This window comes from Aricia agestis, chromosome 12 (genome assembly GCF_905147365.1).
Source record: "Aricia agestis chromosome 12, ilAriAges1.1, whole genome shotgun sequence".
NCBI lineage: Eukaryota > Metazoa > Arthropoda > Insecta > Lepidoptera > Lycaenidae > Aricia > Aricia agestis.
Genome location: NC_056417.1, coordinates 5837688 through 5857665, shown reverse-complemented (window position 1 = coordinate 5857665; position 19978 = coordinate 5837688). Strand labels below are relative to the sequence as shown.

The window sequence follows — 19978 nt, the reverse complement described above, 5'->3', positions numbered from 1 at the left end:
TGACAATACAATAATTTACTATACAAACCATAAATTAGTAATATTTGAACAAAGATACTGAGCACCGAACTACTGAGTAGTGATTACTGACCATGTCATTCTCATTAGACGTCATTTTTCCTATAATATATACCTACTGGTCTAGTTTTTAATTTTGTGCATACTGCATACTGAATTGACTGATTAATTAATTAAGTACTTATTTTACAAAAGGTAACATTATCAAAGAACATATAGTTACCGTTATAAATCCTATTTACCGTTATAACATTTACCGGTATTAATTCCAATTTTTACCGTTATAACATTTACCGGTATTAATTCCAATTTTTACCGTTATTTCTAGTAAGTATCGGGTAAATTTTCATACCGTTATCTATGCCCTTGATGCAATAGCGTTATGAAAAAATACCGGTATTTGAAGCAACCATAGACATAATATATACGACAGTATATATTATGTCTATGGAAGCAACCATAGACATAATATAATGCTAAAGACCAACAAAGAGTGCGAGAGAGAAGAAAATCCTTTATGGAATTATAACAAGATGAAAAGAGAGAGGCAGTCTAATGAAAATTGTAACAACTTTTATTTGACAGGTCGTCAAAAGTCGTCAATCGTTTTTATGCCCTTTCGGTATTTGCAATTTATTATTTAAATCGTATGTTATTTTCAACAAATACTATTATATATAACAATAATAACTTGTGCTGTGAGTGATTGCAGTGTAAATCATAGGAATAATCCTGAAAAATATACATTTCACCCGTAATTAATCTTCATGTCCTCATTGCTACGATGTGTTTATTTTTGCTATATTCTGGTCTTTAGTTCTCTATTTCAAATAAAATATTGTGAATCCTCCCTTTTACTTTCATATTTTGCGTAACTAAAGGTACTATTGTTCCTATATTACACAAATTTTGAAGAAAAATTTTTCATCAAAATTTCTTACATATACGCTAGTGCTTGAATCAAATTTATCGATATGCTTATCGATATTTTACAATAACATAAATCTAAAATAAAAATCATTTACCTTTATATTTATCACCTTAAGCCCGGCCGCACATTATCCGAAATTTCTGATCAGAAAAATTCGGACGCCCGGCGGAACGCACTCTGTTCATACATTTTTTTGTAGACCCATAATACTAAAAGAATTCCTGACGTGTCAAAATGTATGAGCGGGGCGGGGCGTCCGAATTTTTGTGATCAGAAATTCGGAAAATGTGCGGCCGGACTAAAAAGGACATATTATCTTATTTTAACTAATATAATATAGTATAGTATAATATAGCTAATATAATATAACTACTATAATATAGAGTGACTCTAAAACTAGAGGAAGGTTTATATTTATATATCATAATCATTTGTTTTACAGATTCCCTCAAGATCCTCTAATAAGAGGAAAATGGCTGAAATTAATTGGGCGTGTTGGTTGGAATCCCAAGAAAAATTCAACAATATGTAGGCAAACATTTCATTGAAATTTTTAAAAAAAAATTTAGAATAAATACTATTTTGGTTAAAGGAGCTATCCCAACTTTATTTGTGCCAGTAAGTTTGACATACTGTTGCACTTGTTACTGAAGCAATTATTAAAAATAAGCAATTAATGCTTTTTAGTTCATTTAAGATTATACTTATATGAACTAAAAAGTATTAAATAATCCTTATTCTGTACTCAATCTTCATAATTTTGAAGTCGGTACCAGTCCTAAGTATATAAGTTGCTGTTATACCTATTCTGTCAGAGAACTGGCCATTAGGTTAGCTGGTACCGATTGCAAAATAATGAAGATTGAGAACAGAATTAATACTGAGTACAGAATAAGAATTATTTAATACTTTTTAGTTCATTTAAGTATAATATTACTATTGTCATTGCCTTGGAAGTCGGTTTTAATTTTTTGTTTAAAAATAATAATTTTACTCATTTTAGCTGTCCTTAACGTTTTCTATACTTATAGTTGGTGTTTTAAAAAATCAAAATCAAAATTGCTTTATTTCTGAACAAATCTAAAATAAAATATATTTTCAGAATACATGGTGCCTACCACCGGTCCGGTAACTAAGCCGACGAGAAGAACCGGCGTAAGAAACTCGCACGCCCAATTTTACCAAAAAAAGTGAGAAAAAAAATAATCTTTTAAAACAAAATTTACAATGCTGTAACTAAAAATTATACATAATAATTGTAAGTCATGTAGAAGTAGCCTTGCAAGCAGTCATTCAGCATTCTACTCCCAAGATGTGCCATCAATTATGAAATCATTTTGGCTTTGGCACAAAACGTTCTTTGACTACTTTTTTAAATTTATTAATCGAAAGATTTTGAACGTTTTCTGGGACCACATGTTCCCATTTGAATATCAAGGAATCACCTCAATTTCTCATTGTTTCCATCACCAGACCACCACTTTTGTGAACATGATACCTACTCGGAACAATACAATGTTTATACAATATTATATAGTATAATAATAGTACAAAGAAAAAATTTGAAAATCGGTTCATAAACGGCGGAGTAATCGTTGAACATACATAAAAATATATCCACAGGCGAACGTCTAGACTCCTCCTGTTTGGAAGTCGGTTCAAAATAATTGTAATAAAATATTATGATATTTTATAATATGTATTTAATTTAAGAATAAAATATAATATACTATGTGTGTTGTTTACTTTCAACGTTTACTTTGAATGTAAGGACTGATTTACCAGATAGATTTTACCTGAGTAATAAATAAGTAACTTTATAATGTGTTAAGTGTAAATTATTTACCCCTATAAGAACCTTATGTCATAACATATCCGACGATTGAAAAATCATTCCAAAAGAAAATGTGTATCTACTTTTCAATCGTCACCTTTTTTTGCCAATTAAAATTTATGATACCTAATTTGAAATACAAATCTATCAAAGTTGCATATTATTTATTTCTTATAGAAACTCAGGTAAAATAAATCGAACGGACTAAACTATAGATAGCAAAATACTATACTATCGATAGTAAAATATACATCACTAGTACACGCACACATTGACAGATCGAAAATGGTCACGCATTTTCGAGTTGTCAGGTGGTCTTTACGACAGTATATATCAACATACATGGCTCTACTCGTTCCAAAAACAGGGCTTCAAGCATTGAGGTCTATACACTGACCTCTATAATACACTGGACAGGCGATGGCTATCAATAAAATATGCCTATTTGAAAGTCGCCATATTGGCGCTGATTGCTATGTGAAAGCAGTAGTGAGTGTACTTGGAACTACTATTTTGCAAATGGTGGTTGTCATTTTCTATATAAATTAGTTCACAGTACGCTCACCGCGGCGCTTCAAATCGGCATAAGAAACAGCTGTCATTTTGTACGGCATAGCCTGTCCAGTGTATTATAGAGGTCAGTGGGTCTATAGTACCTCAATGTTTGAAGCCCTGTTTTTGGAGCGAGTAGAGCCATCTATGTTTTCTATTAAACAAAAATAAATAAAATGGCGTCTGGCCGCTGGCGTCGCATTCCATGAAGGTATAAATTACATTTTCGTATACACAGATGGCGCATCTTCTATTCGTGTCAAAATGACAATTAAGTGTCCTCCAGTGCCTCCAATATATTTTACTCTATACCTCCAATCCTCCATAGACAGTAGACTAGCTCCTCTCTAGTGCTCTCCAAATATATACTAGTAATCTGTGGTCCTCTCTGTCTCAACCATCCCAAACACAAAAGAGTGAAGTGCGGTAAATAGAATAGCTAAGTTGAATGAGTCTGTACAGTGAACACTGTACAAGCCAAGTACAAGCGAGTATAGTATTCGTTGGTACAAGCCTCTTTCCTCCTCTATGCTTTCCTCTGCCTGGCCAGTGGCCTGGCCCTCCCTCAGATCGTGTTTGGATCGCTTTGTGGGGAGGTGAGATTCGAGTATTTCCAGATTTTATTGTGCGTTGAATCAAATCGGTGATTAATACCTACTGTGTTTACATAATTCGTGCTTTCGTATTGTTTATTTTACAGTTACTACGCGGTGTGTCTTTGAGAAAAGTATTTACATTAGATATTATTTTGTAGATAATTTAAAAACAAACAAATAACGCAATTACATCTACAACCGGTACATTAGCAATCGCAAGAATGAACGACGGGGGCTGCATACATCTGAACAATTTTAAAGCCGCCAAGGGCCTCAATCCTTATAAAATAGTGCACGCGTTTTTTGTGTCCTGCACATCCTACGAAGCTAGGAGATACAAGGTAAACGAACTTTGAATAGATTAGATATTGTTTTGTTTGTTTTGGAGTGGGTAGAGCTCATTATTGTCACAAGACATGCTCAGCTGGGCGTGAGTAATCAGCTGATATGTAATCATTGACCTCAAAACAGCTGTTTTTCAGATTTCTATGTTCACTGATTACATTTCACCTACTTTAAAGGTGCACAAGTATAAAATAGTTTTAACTGTGATTTTATGTCAATGTCTGACTATGTTTTAAACAGATGAATGCTACAAATACGACGTGAAATTGGCACATTTTAATTTACGTCTTATTTTCAGGCTACATCATGCTTATGTTTTACCTGCGGCCAACCTGGGCCTCGTATGCACTCCTGTCTTCACTGCATCTTCTTTGCCTGTTATGGTGGCCACATACAGGAGCATTCTAAATCCAAAAAACACTTCTTATATGTAGATCTGAGTTATGGCAATGTATACTGTGCCCAATGCCAGGATTATATTTATGACAAAGAGCTAACAGAGATTGCAAAGCTGCACAGAATGAAGGAAGCTAAGTATGTATTGTTTTTTAAATATTATCAGATTGTAACACAGCTACTAATTAAAAAAGCTTTGCTTTAAAATTAACCATACTTATCCTAATAAATATTTCAAGACGGATGAATAGGGTAAGTAACATGAAAAAACTTCCTGTTTTTTTGTATTAATGGAGGCCAGAAAAAATATTTGAAATAGAAAAAGTATGGATTATATGTGTAGCCAGATATATTAGCTTGGTTATGAAGAATGTAAGTCACAAGTTTTATGTAGGTATGTTACAAAATGTTACTTGTTCGATTCTTCCACTCACATCTTCATTTAACTGCTTGTTTAATAATAATTTATTTTTTTATTGTTGGTATTAATGCTATTAATATTGAGCTATACAAGTAATATACTTAATAGCTTTTAAGACTTGATATAATTCCTTAGCTTGGCCCGAACTATTTAAATAAATTAACTTATTTGCTGGTGACACTAATAAATTAAAAGCAAATATTGCGAAGACATTATAATAATATTTTTCCTTATAAAGATGACCATCGAAATGTTTATTGTTGAGTATCACTCACCTTAAGTAAACATGCTGTGTTTATACTATGACATACTTTTCATATAACTGTATAATGTTCACTGTTTTTGTTTCTGATTGATTTTTTCTAATGTCTGACACATGAGTCATGACTCATGACTGCATAGTTTTAGCATAGATTTTAGTTAGCATTTACGGCCGTTCCCAATATTTGATCTATCTCTGGTTTTGCCCTACTAGAGATAGGAATAGCTCACAATTGACATAAAATATATGTCTCTTATGTCTAATGTGAGCTATTCCTATCTCTAGTAGGGTAAAACCAGAGATAGATCAAATATTGGGAACGGCCGTTAGTAAGCATTGTAAATATTTTTAGGGATATTTATATATATATAAATATTTTTAGGGACTAAGGGCTTAGTTCTGTATGGTTAATAGCTTCTTGCTTTTCACTGAGTATTACATAGTGTTCATAATGTTAAAGTAAAAAATTAAAAAACAATCTCCTATTCAAAATTGTTATAAGTCAGGAATCAGAATGCAAATTATTGAATTGATCAAATCACTGGAGTGAAGTTGCTTACATGAAGTAGATAAATGCTATGTTGCCACAGACAGACACACAAATAGACTCATCAAACTTATAAAACCCCTCGTTTCCTATATTCCAAGTTGTGTTGGTCTAGATGTCTAGATGTGATAGCTCGTATGTAGTAACTAGGGTTGCCAGGTGAGTCGCGAAAAAATACCGGACAAACCCAAAGTCCAAAGGGGGGGGTGGGGGGGTGGGGTGTTGTACGGAAGGTACCAGTAACACCAACTTTCCTCAAAATACCGGACATTGTTCTGTCCAGTATGACCGTTAATTTTTTACCGGACAGGCCTCGAAAATACCGGACTGTACGCTTAAATACCGGACATCTGGCAACCCTAGTGCTAACTGTGTGCATTGTTAGTTACGAGTTATCACATCTAGAACGACGATTTTATTAGACTTATTTTATCTAATGTTTAGTAACAAAACACAACTATAACACCTCTTTACACAGGTCACTAGGAATCAGCTTACCGTACACACCGTGGCTGCCCAACAACAATGAAGCAGTGGCTCTCCGTCGGCTCCGCAAGCGCAGAATGATCAGCCCCCATACCACCATCGGTCTGAGGGGGCTCCAGAATCTCGGATCTACATGCTTCATGAATTGCATTGTTCAGGTATGTACTATGTCACCAAGATCTTAGGGACTATCTGCACTGCGAATTTAAGGGCGCGGATTTTATTCGTGCGAATTTATTCATACAATTTTTTCATTTGCAATGCAGATACTCTCATAAGATAGCGAAAAAAAAATCGCGCTGTTAAAATTCGTAGTGTGATATTTGGAGAGGTAGAATAGGATAGGATTAAGTATAGATTTTTTTTTACTATTGCAGTAACAAAAATCCAATTTGCCATTTCTCGACCTTCTCATGTGTTAATAAGGTTCGAAAGCGGTAAACCGTATCTGTTTTTACCGTACATACTTGGCTAGTCCTAGAGGCTTCACATAAAAGTACTCTACAAAATACTGGCAAGTGTACAAGGAGTATTTTTATTGATTATATGATGCAATAGCAGCTAGTACAAACATCCCAGACCGTGTATCATTTATTCACATTGAGTCATTGAGTCAGAAGTACATTCGTATGCATTAAGTATTGATTAATTGAATGTACTCTACAATGTTGTTTAACTAGGTACTAGTTATTTTAATATCGTCACAGGCTAGGTAACTACTGCTGTTGCCAGGCAGTATAAATTATAATCCTCGTAGTGTCAAATAACAATTTAAAACATTTTAAAGCATATCAGTTTTAGTTTTCATGGCTTAACATGCAGTGCCAGTTTTAGCACTATCAGCGCCCTGGGGATCTTCTTTGGCGCCCAGGGTGTTGTTAGTGTTTGTGGGGGCTTACGGCGCCCCTTTTTGTTTGCCTCCGGGCTTCGGCGCCCATTGTTATCCAGCGCCTAGCGACGCCCTCCCTTACGCCGCTACTGAAAGCTAGCAATCAGCGAAAAGTTTTCATTAAAATCGGCTTATTCTTTAGCTTAAGAGGAGTCCACACCTCCATTTTTTCCATACAAACGTTGTCCCCTGTTTCCTCCCTGGATAATGCTAGTAGAGTTATAATTTTTTTCCTGAATATCTAAGCTACGGCCACTAATACAATATCCCCATGTTTTCTTTTTTTTCATAATTTAATTATTATATAAGATTTGTTTTGGAGAAGGAATCAGGGGACAACGAATCGTTGATTTTTGTAGTTGTCTCTATCGCGTTCTGCGATATAGGCTTGAGGTAAGGGAGACAGCTATAGATATTACACGTACTTTTTTTTTCATTTTTCTAGCCCCTGGTGTATCCTCTTAAGTAAAATATGGGACCTAAACCTGTATGATCTTAATAAATTTTCATATCATGTTCATCTGCGCTATTTTTTGGCCAAGCTGAGATAGATATAATATTATATCCTAATATTATTAGCTTTATGGCGTAGATGTATCGTATTCACAAATAATATTTGTGTTGTAAGCAGCTGCATCGACTAACACCGGCGCGGCTGCGCGGGCTGCAGAGGTTTCAACACTGGGTAGGCTACCAAGTACTACGCGTTACGATGTATATTTATAGACCGAACGGCGAATCAAGTCGCAAAACTTCATATAAAATGTCTAAATTTGTATGAAATTCTGTGTCTCGTCATTTTCAGTATAGAATTATCTGAAAATTCCAAATAATTTGGACATAGTATGGCAATTTCGTTCAAAGAAGAGGTAACTTTGGGATTTTTTCTATCGAGTGAAGTTCATGATATTGTGTAATCTATACTAATATTATAAATGCAAAGTATCTCTGTCTGTCTGTCTGTCTGTCTCGCTTTCACGCCAAAACTACCGAACCGATTGTAATGAAATTTTTTATACAGATAGTCTAAAGCCTGAGAAAGGACATAGGCTACTTAAACCTATCAATGATAAAAAGTCATAACCACTGTGCGTTTTTCGTGTAACTTTCTGCCGCGCACTGTAAAACTCTGGAACGAACTGTCACCAGCAGTATTTCCGGACCTATACGACCTGCAAACCTTCAAGAAGAGAGCGTATTCCCTCTTCAAAGGCCGACAACGCACCTGCAGCTCTTCTGATGTTGCGGGTTTCCATCAGGTGACCCGCTCGTTTGCCTCTTTATTTAAAAAAAAAAAACTAATATATTGAAATGTAAAAATAATAAATAAAATTTGGTACTTAACAGCAAAGTTTCGGGCAACTGTTCGTTTAGTTTTCTAGGAAATGAACCTTAGGCAAGGTTTTGGTTGGCCGAAGGTAGCCGAAATCAAAAATAGACTAATATAAGTTAACTGTTCAGTAATCTTAACTCTTGATTAAAGTACTTAATTATTTCGCAAAAACAGAAAACTTAAAACACGCTCTAGAAATTGTAGAAGCGGTAAATATAAAATGAATACATACTATAATATTGGAAAACATTGATGTGAGTACTTAAATCTGTGAACACTAATAATTGTGGACTGTAGTTCACTGCTGACGTCATACGCCCAGCCTGGCGTGGTGGGCGGAGCCACGTGCGTAGCTTTCGAAGTTATTTCACCTTCGACAGCACCTTTACGCCAAAGAAATAAGTGTCAATTTCCTATAAACTGTGGCCCGTAGGCGTGGAAGAGTAATTAAAAAGTTACATGAACTTTAGAATTTATTTTCGTTTGAAAAACAAGTGCCACGTGCGGTCAACTGCGGCACGTGCAGTGCCGCAGTTGACATTTAAAACGCAAAATGGTTTGTGATTTGTATGTATGTATTTCGTATACAAAAAAGTTAAAAAAGCGTTTCTACTTCACAACGAACTCTACATTTATAAACGCACCCAAAAGAATTATCTTAGGAATTCGATTCTCGAATAATCTGGAAAGCAATTTAATCTGTTTGTGCCATCGACTGAAACATTTTATTACAATTTTGCTATCGTCTCTTTCAAATATTTTGATACAATAATATCCTTTCGTTGAAGACTAAGGGCCTGTTTCACCACTTCCTGATAAGTGACGAATAGGCTATATATCCATCAATTAACTTGACAGATCAAGTATGAAGAATCTGTCAAAAAAGATGTGAATAGCCTTTTCGGCACTTTAGCAGAAAGTGATGAAACAGGCCCTTAGTCTTCAACGAAAGGATATTATTGTATCAAAATATTTGAAAGAGACGATAGCAAAATTGTAATAAAATGTTTCAGTCGATGGCACAAACAGATTAAATTGCTTTCTAGATTTCCTGGAAAAATATCCGGAGCGAGAAATCTCTATATTTGTAATGTATTTTACTGTGTGTGTTTTCGAGGTACGAATGATCTGTTTCTTTTTTCAGAAAGGTAAGGGAAAAGCCCACGGTTTTAGTGAATAATATTTAGATATCAGATAAAGTAAACAGAAAATAAAATAGTAGAGGCTATAAGAATTCACAATAACCATACAAATAAGTTCCTGGTACTGAGACATGGCCTTTCTTTCGCGATGCCTAAAGGGCATTAAAATTACTTATTTCTACTTACTACGAATAGGACAAAAATTTATACCTATACCTACCTATTATGACTCCTAGAACAAATAAATTCTTATTTTAAGAAGATAGAAAACGTTTTTAAGGTACGAGGGCTGCTATTTATGTATCCGGAACTGGCCACTTACAAGAACAATATTTTAAAAGTAATTACAACATTTGAAAATAGAACTCTTTGGTTGAAGAATACATTTTGTTTCATGTGACTGTCAATTATTTTTCCATTGTGGCGTCATTTTGAAAATTGCGTGTCTTCATTTGCCATGGATTTAACGCGTGAACATTTTCGTGCAATGATTTACTACGATTTTCGGCGTGGGCTAAATCAACAACAGTGCTTTATTCAACTCACCGCAACTTTTGGAGATGAAGCACCATCAAAAACCACTGTTTATCACTGGTACAGTGAGTTTAATCGTGGGCGGTCTATGCTCACGGATGAAAATAAAGAAGGTCGCCCAAAAACAGCTGTTGTCCCACAAAATATAGATGCTGTGCGGGAACTAATAATGCGTGATCGTCATGTTACATATCGCGAGATAGAGGCGTCCTTAGGCATAAGTATGACGAGCATACATAAGATATTACACGAACATTTGGCTGTAAAAAAAATATGTTCGCGTTGGATTCCGCACAACTTGACAATCGATCAAAAACGGGCTCGTGTCGATTGGTGCAAAAAAATGATAAAAAAATACAACCGTGGTACGTCAAAAGCCGTTTATAATATCTACACAGGTGATGAATCTTGGATCTATGCATATGACCCCGAAACTAAACAACAGTCAACGGTGTGGGTGTTCCAAGATGAGCCGAAACCAACAAAAGTTACTCGTGCAAAAAGTACTTTGAAGAAAATGGTCGCCTGTTTTTTTGGAATTAATGGACATGTGGCTACAGTGCCATTAGAGAATCGTAAAACGGTTAATTCTGAATGGTATACGACCATTTGTTTACCAGAAGTCTTTGAAGAAATAAGAAAGGACAACTGACAACGCAGAATCATATTACATCACGACAATGCTAGCTGTCACACCTTAGCTGAAACAACTCAGTTTTTGGAGGGTCAAAAGATCGAATTGACTGGTCATCCGCCGTACAGCCCTGATTTGGCACCTAACGATTTCTTTTTATTTCCATACGCGAAGAACAAATTACGTGGTCAACGTTTTTCGAGCCGCGAAGAGGCTGTTGATGCGTTCAAAATGCACGTTTTGGAGATACCTCAATCAGAATGGAAAAAGTGCTATGAAAATTGGTTCCAGCGTATGCAAAAGTGTGTCGATCATCGCGGCGAATATTTTGAAAAGCAATAAAACCATATTAAATGATATATGTTTGTTTCTTTTTTTAATTCCGGATACATAAATAGCAGCCCTCGTATTGCATAGATTTTATCGTGGGCTTTGAGCGTGGCTACCGAATCAATATATAATTATGTAGTTATTTCGTAACGAAAATAAACCTAACACCCCCTACTCCTACCGGCACGGCGGTGCGGTTTTGCCGTGCTTCGTCTAACGTCGTTTCAGTTCGGCAGACTTCGGCTTTGTGTTTTTTTTAAATGAAATAAGGGGGCAAACGAGCAAACGGGTCACCTGATGGAAAGTAACTTCCGTCGCCCATGGACACTCGCAGCATCAGAAGAGCTGCAAGTGCGTTGCCAGCCTTTTAAGAGGGAATAGGGTAATAGAAGAGGGTAGGGAAGGGAATAGGGTAGGGGATTGGGCCTCCGGTAAACTTACTCACTCGGCGAAACACTGCGCGCTGTTTCACGCCGGTTTTCTGTGAGAACGTGGTATTTCTTCGGTCGAGCCGGCCCATTCGTGCCGAAGCATGGCTCTCCCACCGCCCACGTATATATTGTGTGCGTGCGACTAGACGTATGCAAATAATTATAATTGCGTAAGTTGATGAAAAACAAGTGCCACGCGTTTTTTTTTTTCATAAAACGTATAAATTTTAACGTGGGAGAGCCATGCTTCGGCACGAGTGGGCCAGCTCGACCGGAGAAATACCACAGGCTCACAGAAAACCGGCGTGAAACAGCGCTTGCGATGTGTTTCGCCGAGTGAGTGAGTTTACCGGACACCCAATCCCCTACCCTTTTCCCTTCTATTTCCTTCCCTACCCACCCCTATTACCCTATTCCCTCTTAAAATGCCGGCAACGCACCTGCAGCTCTTCTGATGCTACGAGTGTTCATGGGCGACGGAAGTTGCTTTCCAGCAGGTGACCCGTTTGCTCGTTTGCCCCCTTATTTCATTTTAAAAAAACATAGACTTTGTCCTTTTCTAATGAGTTTGAAAAGCCACTGTACAGGCATCGGTATTTCATAACGGTTTTCTATGAGACGGAAACTAGATAATGAATTCACGAATGTTTACTACTAGATGTCGCCACCCCAAAATTCATTTATTGCGCGGGAACCGTAAATTTTTCCGGGATAAAAAGTATCCTTAGATGTCCTTTCTCGGGTCTCAAAGTATCTCCATGCCAAATTTTAGCAAAATCGGTTTAGCGGTTTTGGCGTGAAGAGGCAACAGACAGACAGACACACTTTCGCATTTATAATATTAGTATGGATATGGATGTTACGGTAAAAGTTAAAACCAATAACCTATTTCACATTCACTCCATTCGCTATTATTTTACCCCTCACAAGACCTTTATGCCGACCACATAGGGATCACTCTTGCTTTCAGAGATATAACAGCCGTACTGAGCTTGATGTAATAACTTCGTTACCGTCGTTCGTGGAATTTTGTACATGAACCTGTGCATCTATTTTAAACCCTGGAAGGGCGGGGCTCAATCGATTATTTTGCGCATATATTTTCTGTTAAGCTCTTCCTTAAAGTTTAGGGTCTACACAGACGGACCGCATTTCAACTGCAATCCAACCGCAAATTGCAGTTCAAGTGCAGTTTGAATGCTGTTGACACGACTGCAATACTATATATAATAATATATAATAACTGCAAACCAAACGCGCAGTCGGATTGCAGTTCAGTTGCAGTCGGCGTGCAGTCGTGTGAACTGTTTGGTTTGCAGTTCTATTGCAGTCGTGTCAACTGCATTCAAACTGCATTTGAACTGCAATTTGCGGTTGGATTGCAGTTGAAATGCGGTCCGTCTGTATGGTCTACACTTAATGATCGTTAAATGACTCTGAGTACAGCCGTAAGAAACGCGCGGTGGCTGACTATTTCTCTGACCGGATATAAATTTTTCCAGAGACTGTTTTTATCCGCACAAACCGTTCCATTCTTTGATCCAACTCATCGAGTAGATATAGTTTCGAGTAATGGTAATGCGAACGTATCGAATAAGTAATTAAAATTAATAGAAGATATTAAAACAGACACATTCATTATGTTTCATAACAACAGATTTTACTCGTCCTTGGTTCTAAGAATAAGAACGTTTATTTGCAAAAATATGATAACATGGTACAATGTGCCTTCATATTATTTTGTTTGTCAAAATATAATATCTTGACGTGCAAATATTTCTAAGGTTTCAATGAGTCCGATTGTATTTTAATTTTATCTCAAAAACCATGTGTTCACAATTTTCAGACCCTGATCCACACTCCTCTACTCCGAGACTACTTTCTGGGAGAGAAGCACAAGTGCAAGACGCAGGGCTCGGGCAAGTGCCTCGTTTGCGAGGTCTCAAAACTTTTCCAGGTAATTTTTAAGGCTTTTTTTCTGGCATACCTACAACATAAGCACAAACATTGAAAGAAAAAAATGAAATGTAACTTACGCTTTAACCAAAACAAGCTCGGTTGCGGTCACAACTCACAGGTTCAAAAATATTTTAGAATACGGTTATTTGCACAGACATAGATCAAGATAGATACCGCATGTCGCTCCATTTGTATGAAAACGAGCGTGTCACTTTTTCCTACCTACTGTGACGTACCAATGATGAGAATCGTGGCCATTATCTTGGCCAACGTTTCTATTTGAATTATTACAGCTCAATACGGCACTTTTAGGCATTTAGGCATTTTTAAAATTCCGATTGACGTCCGATTCCGATAGCTGACTAAAGAACAGACTTTCGAAAGAAGAGCATTGCTCGTCGTTTGGGAACGCGATATGTGCCATATCGCGTTCCTAAACGACGAGTAAGCGAAGTACATACACATGCGGTATCTATCTTGATCTATGTCTGTGATTATTTATCAATTTTCTATGAAAGGCTTATAGTCGGTAGTTGTTTCATACGTCCAAAATAGATTTCTGCCAACTTCAAACTTGGGGCTAGTCTATGCCTGTATAATTACTATGTCACGCACATGAGTGTGATGAGAGTGTTGAGAGTAACTTAACTACACCTCAATTTGAAATCGAGCTTTCCCTTGTGTGCGAAGTCTAACTCGTCTACTGTGTTGTACATTCAAAACCTAAACAGTAAATAAATAAGTGTAGTAAACACGATACATGATACTGTATTACATTGGATGTATTGGCAAATTGATACAATCAAATATAATCCAACAGTAATCCAATAACTTGATATGAACTTTTGACCTACATTCGAACTCCGCTGCTCTCGTGTCTCGTGCGCGGAAAATTTCAGTACGTCCGACGAGTTGAGATTATTTTGTTTGACAAATTGATATGATAATGATAAAATGATATGTGAAGTTTTGATTTTCAAATATTGTGCTTCGAATTTAAGAATCGTGGCGATTTTTTTGTCTCAGTACTGCCTAAATACTAAGTATATTTAACTAATACTTAATTATATTTTGGTTGAGTAATCAGCAGTAAACTTATAAATTGATAGTAAAAAGTATGGTTCATCTATACTACTATTATAATTGGGAAGAGTTTGTTTGTTTGTTTATTTGAACGCGCTAATCTCAGGAACTACTGGTCCGATTTGAAAAATTCTTTCAGTGTTAGATAGCCTATTTATCGAGGAAGGCTATAGGCTATATTTTATCACGCTAAAACTAATAGGAGCGAAGAAATAGAGGAAAGTGTGGAAAAAACGGGGGAAAATTATTTGAAAGGGCTTATTTGAACGCGCTAATCTCAGGAACTACTGGTCCGATTTGAAAAATTCTTTCAGTGTTAGATATCCCATTTATTAAGAAAGGCTATAGGCTATATTTCATTACGCTAGGACTAATGGGAACGAAGAAATAGAGAAAAATGTGGAAAAAATGGAGGAAATTATTTGAAAGGGCTTATTTGAACGCGCTAATCTCAGGAACTAAGGCGCGAACACTGGTCCGATTTGAAAAATTATTTCAGTGTTAGATAACCCATTTATTAAGAAAGGCTATAGGCTATATTTTATTACGCTAAGACTAATAGGAGCGAAGAAATAGAGGAAAATGTGGAAAAAAACGGGGTAAATTATTTGAAAGGGCTTATCTCACGAACTACTGGAGCAATTTTTCTGTTATTTGGCACAGATAAGAAGTAGACCACGTGAAGGATCATAGGCTATTTTTTGTGGACTAATTTGTCTATGAAATATCTAATTTACGCGGGTGAAGCTGCGCGGAACGTTATATTTCGCGTGGTCACGACACCACGCGTAAACGGCTGGACCCATTTTGCTGAAATTTGGTATAAAGATACTTTGCCCAAGATGATTTGTCGCCCATGGACACTCGCAGCATCAGAAGAGCTGCAGGTGCGTTGCCGGCCTTTTAAGAGGGAATAGGGTAATAGGGGAGGGTAGGGATGGGAAGGGAATAGGGGACTGTAGGGAAGGGAATAGGGTAGGGGATTGGGCCTCCGGCAAACTCACTCACTCGGCGAAACACAGCGCAAGCGCTGTTTCACGCCGGTTTTCTGTGAGAACGTGGTATTTCTCCGGTCGAGCCGGCCCATTCGTGCTAAAGCATGGCTCTCCCACGTATAAATTTTTATATGTGGTCCGTCCGTCTATCACCGAGGTTCATCTCAAGAACCAAAATAGTAGAAATTTTCACCAAATAACGTTTTTTTGTTGGCGCTTTAAGAAATAATATATTAAAATCAAAATAAAATTAATGATTATTGTGGGGCCTCGAACAACAAACGCGATTTATCCATACCGGTAAGGCCCTGATGGTTGTTCATCATGAAAAGAACCGTTGCAGCTATTATTTCACGTCACTCATCATTTATAACACTTAAATATTCATATTGGTTTAAATTTGATTGAATGTGGGGCACTAGTCCCACTGAAAACAAACAAAAATCTCATAATAACTGAACGTAAATGATAACAAGTCTATAAAATATAATTCTCTACCTTAGAGGTAGAAACGGACATGTACGACATTTCGCGGGAAGGTGCGTAATTTCCAACGCGATACAAGACGGTAAGTATAGATGTCCGCATCTACCACAGTAAAATCTAATAAAACTCCCAACTTGTCGTCATTTAAGTCTTTTTATCTTTGGAATTACTTGTGATAGAAAAAAAATAATAGTGTAGGAATATGCGTCTCAATATATGGAAGTGCATGATGCAATAAAAATTTTTTGCTATTTTGGACATGACCTTTTATACGTAGGGACCGTCGATATTATATTTTGAAAAATATAACCTAAAATAGCTGAAATAAAAGCTGCTAAATGATTTAAAATTTACCCTGTTGCTATTGTCGCGCCACCCACGTAGTGATTATATTCTCTTTGCGCCACCCTAATTTAACGCATTTCAGCGGACGCTTTTTACATACAGAGATAGTTCTCCTCCATATACACTCCATAGTACTAATTTAATAATAATGATAATAATAATAATCCTCCACTTCAAATAAAAAACTAATTGTCGCAGGAGTTCTACTCTGGCGCCAAAACTCCGCTGACTCTACACCGGCTGCTGCACCTCATATGGACGCACGCGCGTCATCTTGCCGGGTACGAGCAGCAAGATGCGCACGAGTTCTTTATAGCCACGCTCGATGTGCTGCACAGGTAACTTGCGAAATCTCTAGCAGAACATAGCAGGCCTTAATTTGGTCGTGTTATGTCAAGCACAGCCGACACATCTCGACTAACAGCAGCATCCACCATCTTTCTATCAATCTATTTCATAAGTACAAACACCATATTTAAACATACAACATTTATTAGACACATGGGTTTTCATGATGTAGCAAGAAAACCTCGGAGTATTTGACAATAGTGACTCTATGCATAAAATATTATATTAGATGTTTCATCTTCAAGCTATTCATTATAATGTATATTTAAAATTACATACCTATACTTTATTATCAATTCCAGGCACTGCATGAACGGCGTCGAAGATACCGAAAAGAAAGAAAATGGCCGCTGCAATTGCATCATCGATCAGATTTTCACTGGGGGGCTGCAGAGCGACGTGGTTTGCACATCTTGCTCCGGGGTATCCACCACTATAGACCCATTCTGGGACATCAGCTTAGACGTGGCCGGCCCTGGGTCACTCCAAGCCTGCTTAGAGAGATTCACCCGAGCCGAACACCTAGGTTCAGGCGCCAAAATAAAATGCTCCAACTGCCGAGCCTACAGGGAATCTACGAAACAGCTGACCCTAGAAACGCTGCCCATAGTAGCCAGTTTCCATCTAAAACGCTTCGAGCATTCCTCGCAAATCGATCGCAAGATTTCCGCCTTCGTTTCGTTCCCAGCAGAGCTCGATATGACGCCATTTATGTCGACACATCGCAGAGCTGTTGATGCGGCGGACAATAATAATGCTCCCGAAGGAATATTTGAGGATAATCGCTACTCGTTGTTCGCGGTGGTTAACCATCTGGGGTCGTTGGATGCTGGTCACTACACGGCATACGTCCGTCAGATGAAAGGCAGTTGGTTCAAGTGTGATGACCACATGATCACGCGAGCCTCGCTCAGAGAGGTGTTGGATAGTGAGGGGTAAGTGTTTCCAGTATCAATGATCGAATTAAGATTTACTTATGCAAATTATCATTACAAAAAATTACTATGTATGTATGATTTATAATATAATTATGATACTACTTCTTTGACAAGATTTAAGACAATCAAATGTTGACAAAGTTGGTCATGCTCGCCAAAGATAGTCCCACAGAAACTATATATTGGAACGATGAAGTTCCTTATCGCGCGTTGCGGAAGGAGGCTAGACGGAAAAAAATTAAGACCAAAAGCTGTAACGACAATTTTGCTACCGTTGTAAGCGGTAAGGCGTGCGCGTGTTACTCTGTCTGTCTCTCTCTCTCTCTTTCTTTCTCATAGAAAGCAAGCCAGTTATTTTCGTTTCGTCTTTCTATTTCGTATTGAACGTGTCGCAACGATTTTTTTTGTTGTGTTTAAAAGAACTTCGTTCCATCCGGGTGTCCCTTGACACCTCTTAAGTTTTTTTATGCGCAGTAAAGTTGATGATCTTATGTGTATTTATTTTTAATGTTTTCTTTTTCATTCCAGGTATCTCCTATTCTACCACAAAACCGTTTTGGAATACGACTGCGAAGTCTCCTAAACTATTCAAAGGGAAATATAATCGTAATCAGATCTATGTAATTGATGTTAATGTCTTTGCTTTCAAAACATTTTGTAAAAAAATGTTCCTCGAGTGATATTAGTATGTAGATTCGTTTGTTCGATGTACACATACGAATTTGTTAGTCATTAGGTGTATATAAGTTAGGGGCAAAAAAAAACTTTTTTTTTCTTGTAAACTGAAAAATATTTATCGAATGTCTAGTCTGACGTCTTAAAAGGCCCATTCACGGCAGGACTGCACGGCAGTGAATGGGCCCTTTTAGCTATGGGTCTACCGTACATATGTTGTATTTTAGTTGTTTGTAATACTTAACTGGCTTTATAATTTATATCTTTAATAATTGGTTAGTAATTATTACTAATTATTATTTTATTATATTATATAAGTAATTACAAAATTAATTCTCTACGATAGTATTTTGTTTCACTACATGGGGAAATTAAAAAAAAATGCCCCTAACTCACAGAAATGGATATAGTTAGAACTGCCATGTGTATGTACTTCGCGTGCCATCGCGTTCCCAAACGTTGTACAATGTCAAAATTACGAAAGTCTGTTCTTTAGTCTGCGCTTCACCGTTATCGGAATCGGACGTCAATCGGAATTGTAAAAATGTCTAATAGTGCCGTATTGGGCTGTGGAAATTCGACTAGAAACGTTGGTCTAAATAGTGGATACGTTTCTTTTCATCGGTAAGTAATTTTATTATTAAATCATGTGTCCTTTATTTTAAAATCAATTATTTAATGTGAATCGTGGGTGGTTGTAGTTTTTACCATGAAATCTACGTAACTGCGTGTGTACCGCATGATTCATAATATATTGCCGCTTTAATTAGAAAATTATAGAGCCCGTTCTGTTTGCCCGCTAGAGCCCGCTATTGAGCGCGCAATGGAAATAAAACAATCGATTCTCGATTCTAATTAATCGATTTTCGAAACAGACATGAAACAGAGGAATGATAATGTTCGCTTTGGGATATTTTGTGACTCGGTAATTGGATGCTGTTAAGCATTGGTGTGTCATCCCACATCGGACTAGTTTTGAGTAATCGGCGTTTTAAGTTTTTTTGGAATAATCTTTATTTTCTGCTTATTTTAAGCAAAAAAATGTTATTGAGCGGTATCATTTTTTTTGTTGAAATGCGTAGATTATGATTATGAAAAAAGAAATTAATTTTACATTCGTTTTTAAGAGAAAAAGTATAAAAATGGTTAATGCTATATTGCTGTACGGCTTATTACATACAACATTAATGTCCTATTATATAAAATTACCTCGTCACGCCCACACCGCTGAACCGATTTTTCTGAAATTTGGTATGGAGATACTTTGAGTCCCTGAAAAGGACATAGGATCCTTTTTATTCCGAAAAAATGTACGGTTCCCAGGCATACAATAAAAATGATTTCTGCTTATACCGCTACATGGATTTCAATGATATTTGGTATGTAGGTACGTTATGTGTCGGAAAAGGACATAGGATACTTTACATCCGGGAAAAAGGTACGGTGCCCGTATGATAAACAAAAATGA

At 36.8% G+C, this 19978-nt stretch overlaps 1 protein-coding gene and 1 long non-coding RNA gene across 6 annotated transcripts; one reads left to right on the top strand and one right to left on the bottom strand.

Annotated features, from left to right (window-relative positions):
* Positions 1-129: 129 nt before the first annotated feature.
* On the bottom strand, positions 130-4196 carry LOC121732585. The gene is made up of 3 exons (XR_006036399.1): positions 4137-4196; positions 1122-1126; positions 130-141 (listed from the first exon to the last, which is right to left on the bottom strand). It is a non-coding gene; the product is annotated as an uncharacterized LOC121732585 (long non-coding RNA).
* LOC121732584 (ubiquitin carboxyl-terminal hydrolase nonstop) lies at positions 3756-18759 on the top strand. 5 transcript variants are annotated; one of them, XM_042122517.1, is made up of 8 exons: positions 3756-3931; positions 4090-4272; positions 4575-4810; positions 6381-6546; positions 13528-13638; positions 16748-16887; positions 17200-17832; positions 18364-18759. In XM_042122517.1, the coding sequence occupies exons 2-8, from the start codon at positions 4153-4155 to the stop codon at positions 18416-18418; spliced, it is 1461 nt and encodes a 486-aa protein (XP_041978451.1). In that variant the 5' UTR covers positions 3756-3931; positions 4090-4152; the 3' UTR covers positions 18419-18759. The 5 variants fall into 5 exon arrangements, with proteins under 5 accessions (XP_041978451.1, XP_041978452.1, XP_041978453.1 ...); XM_042122518.1 differs by having other exon boundaries at positions 4036-4272; XM_042122519.1 differs by having other exon boundaries at positions 3756-3978.
* Positions 18760-19978: the final 1219 nt, after the last annotated feature.

What these genes read in the sequence shown, in the direction of transcription:
- LOC121732584 (XM_042122517.1), top strand. Translation starts at nt 4,153, where the DNA reads ATGAACGACGGGGGCTGCATACATCTGAACAATTTTAAAGCCGCCAAG. An exon ending in ACGAAGCTAGGAGATACAAG is followed by an intron (nt 4,273 to 4,574) that starts GTAAACGAACTT and finishes TCTTATTTTCAG; the next exon opens with GCTACATCATGCTTATGTTT. An exon ending in TCATGAATTGCATTGTTCAG is followed by an intron (nt 6,547 to 13,527) that starts GTATGTACTATG and finishes CACAATTTTCAG; the next exon opens with ACCCTGATCCACACTCCTCT.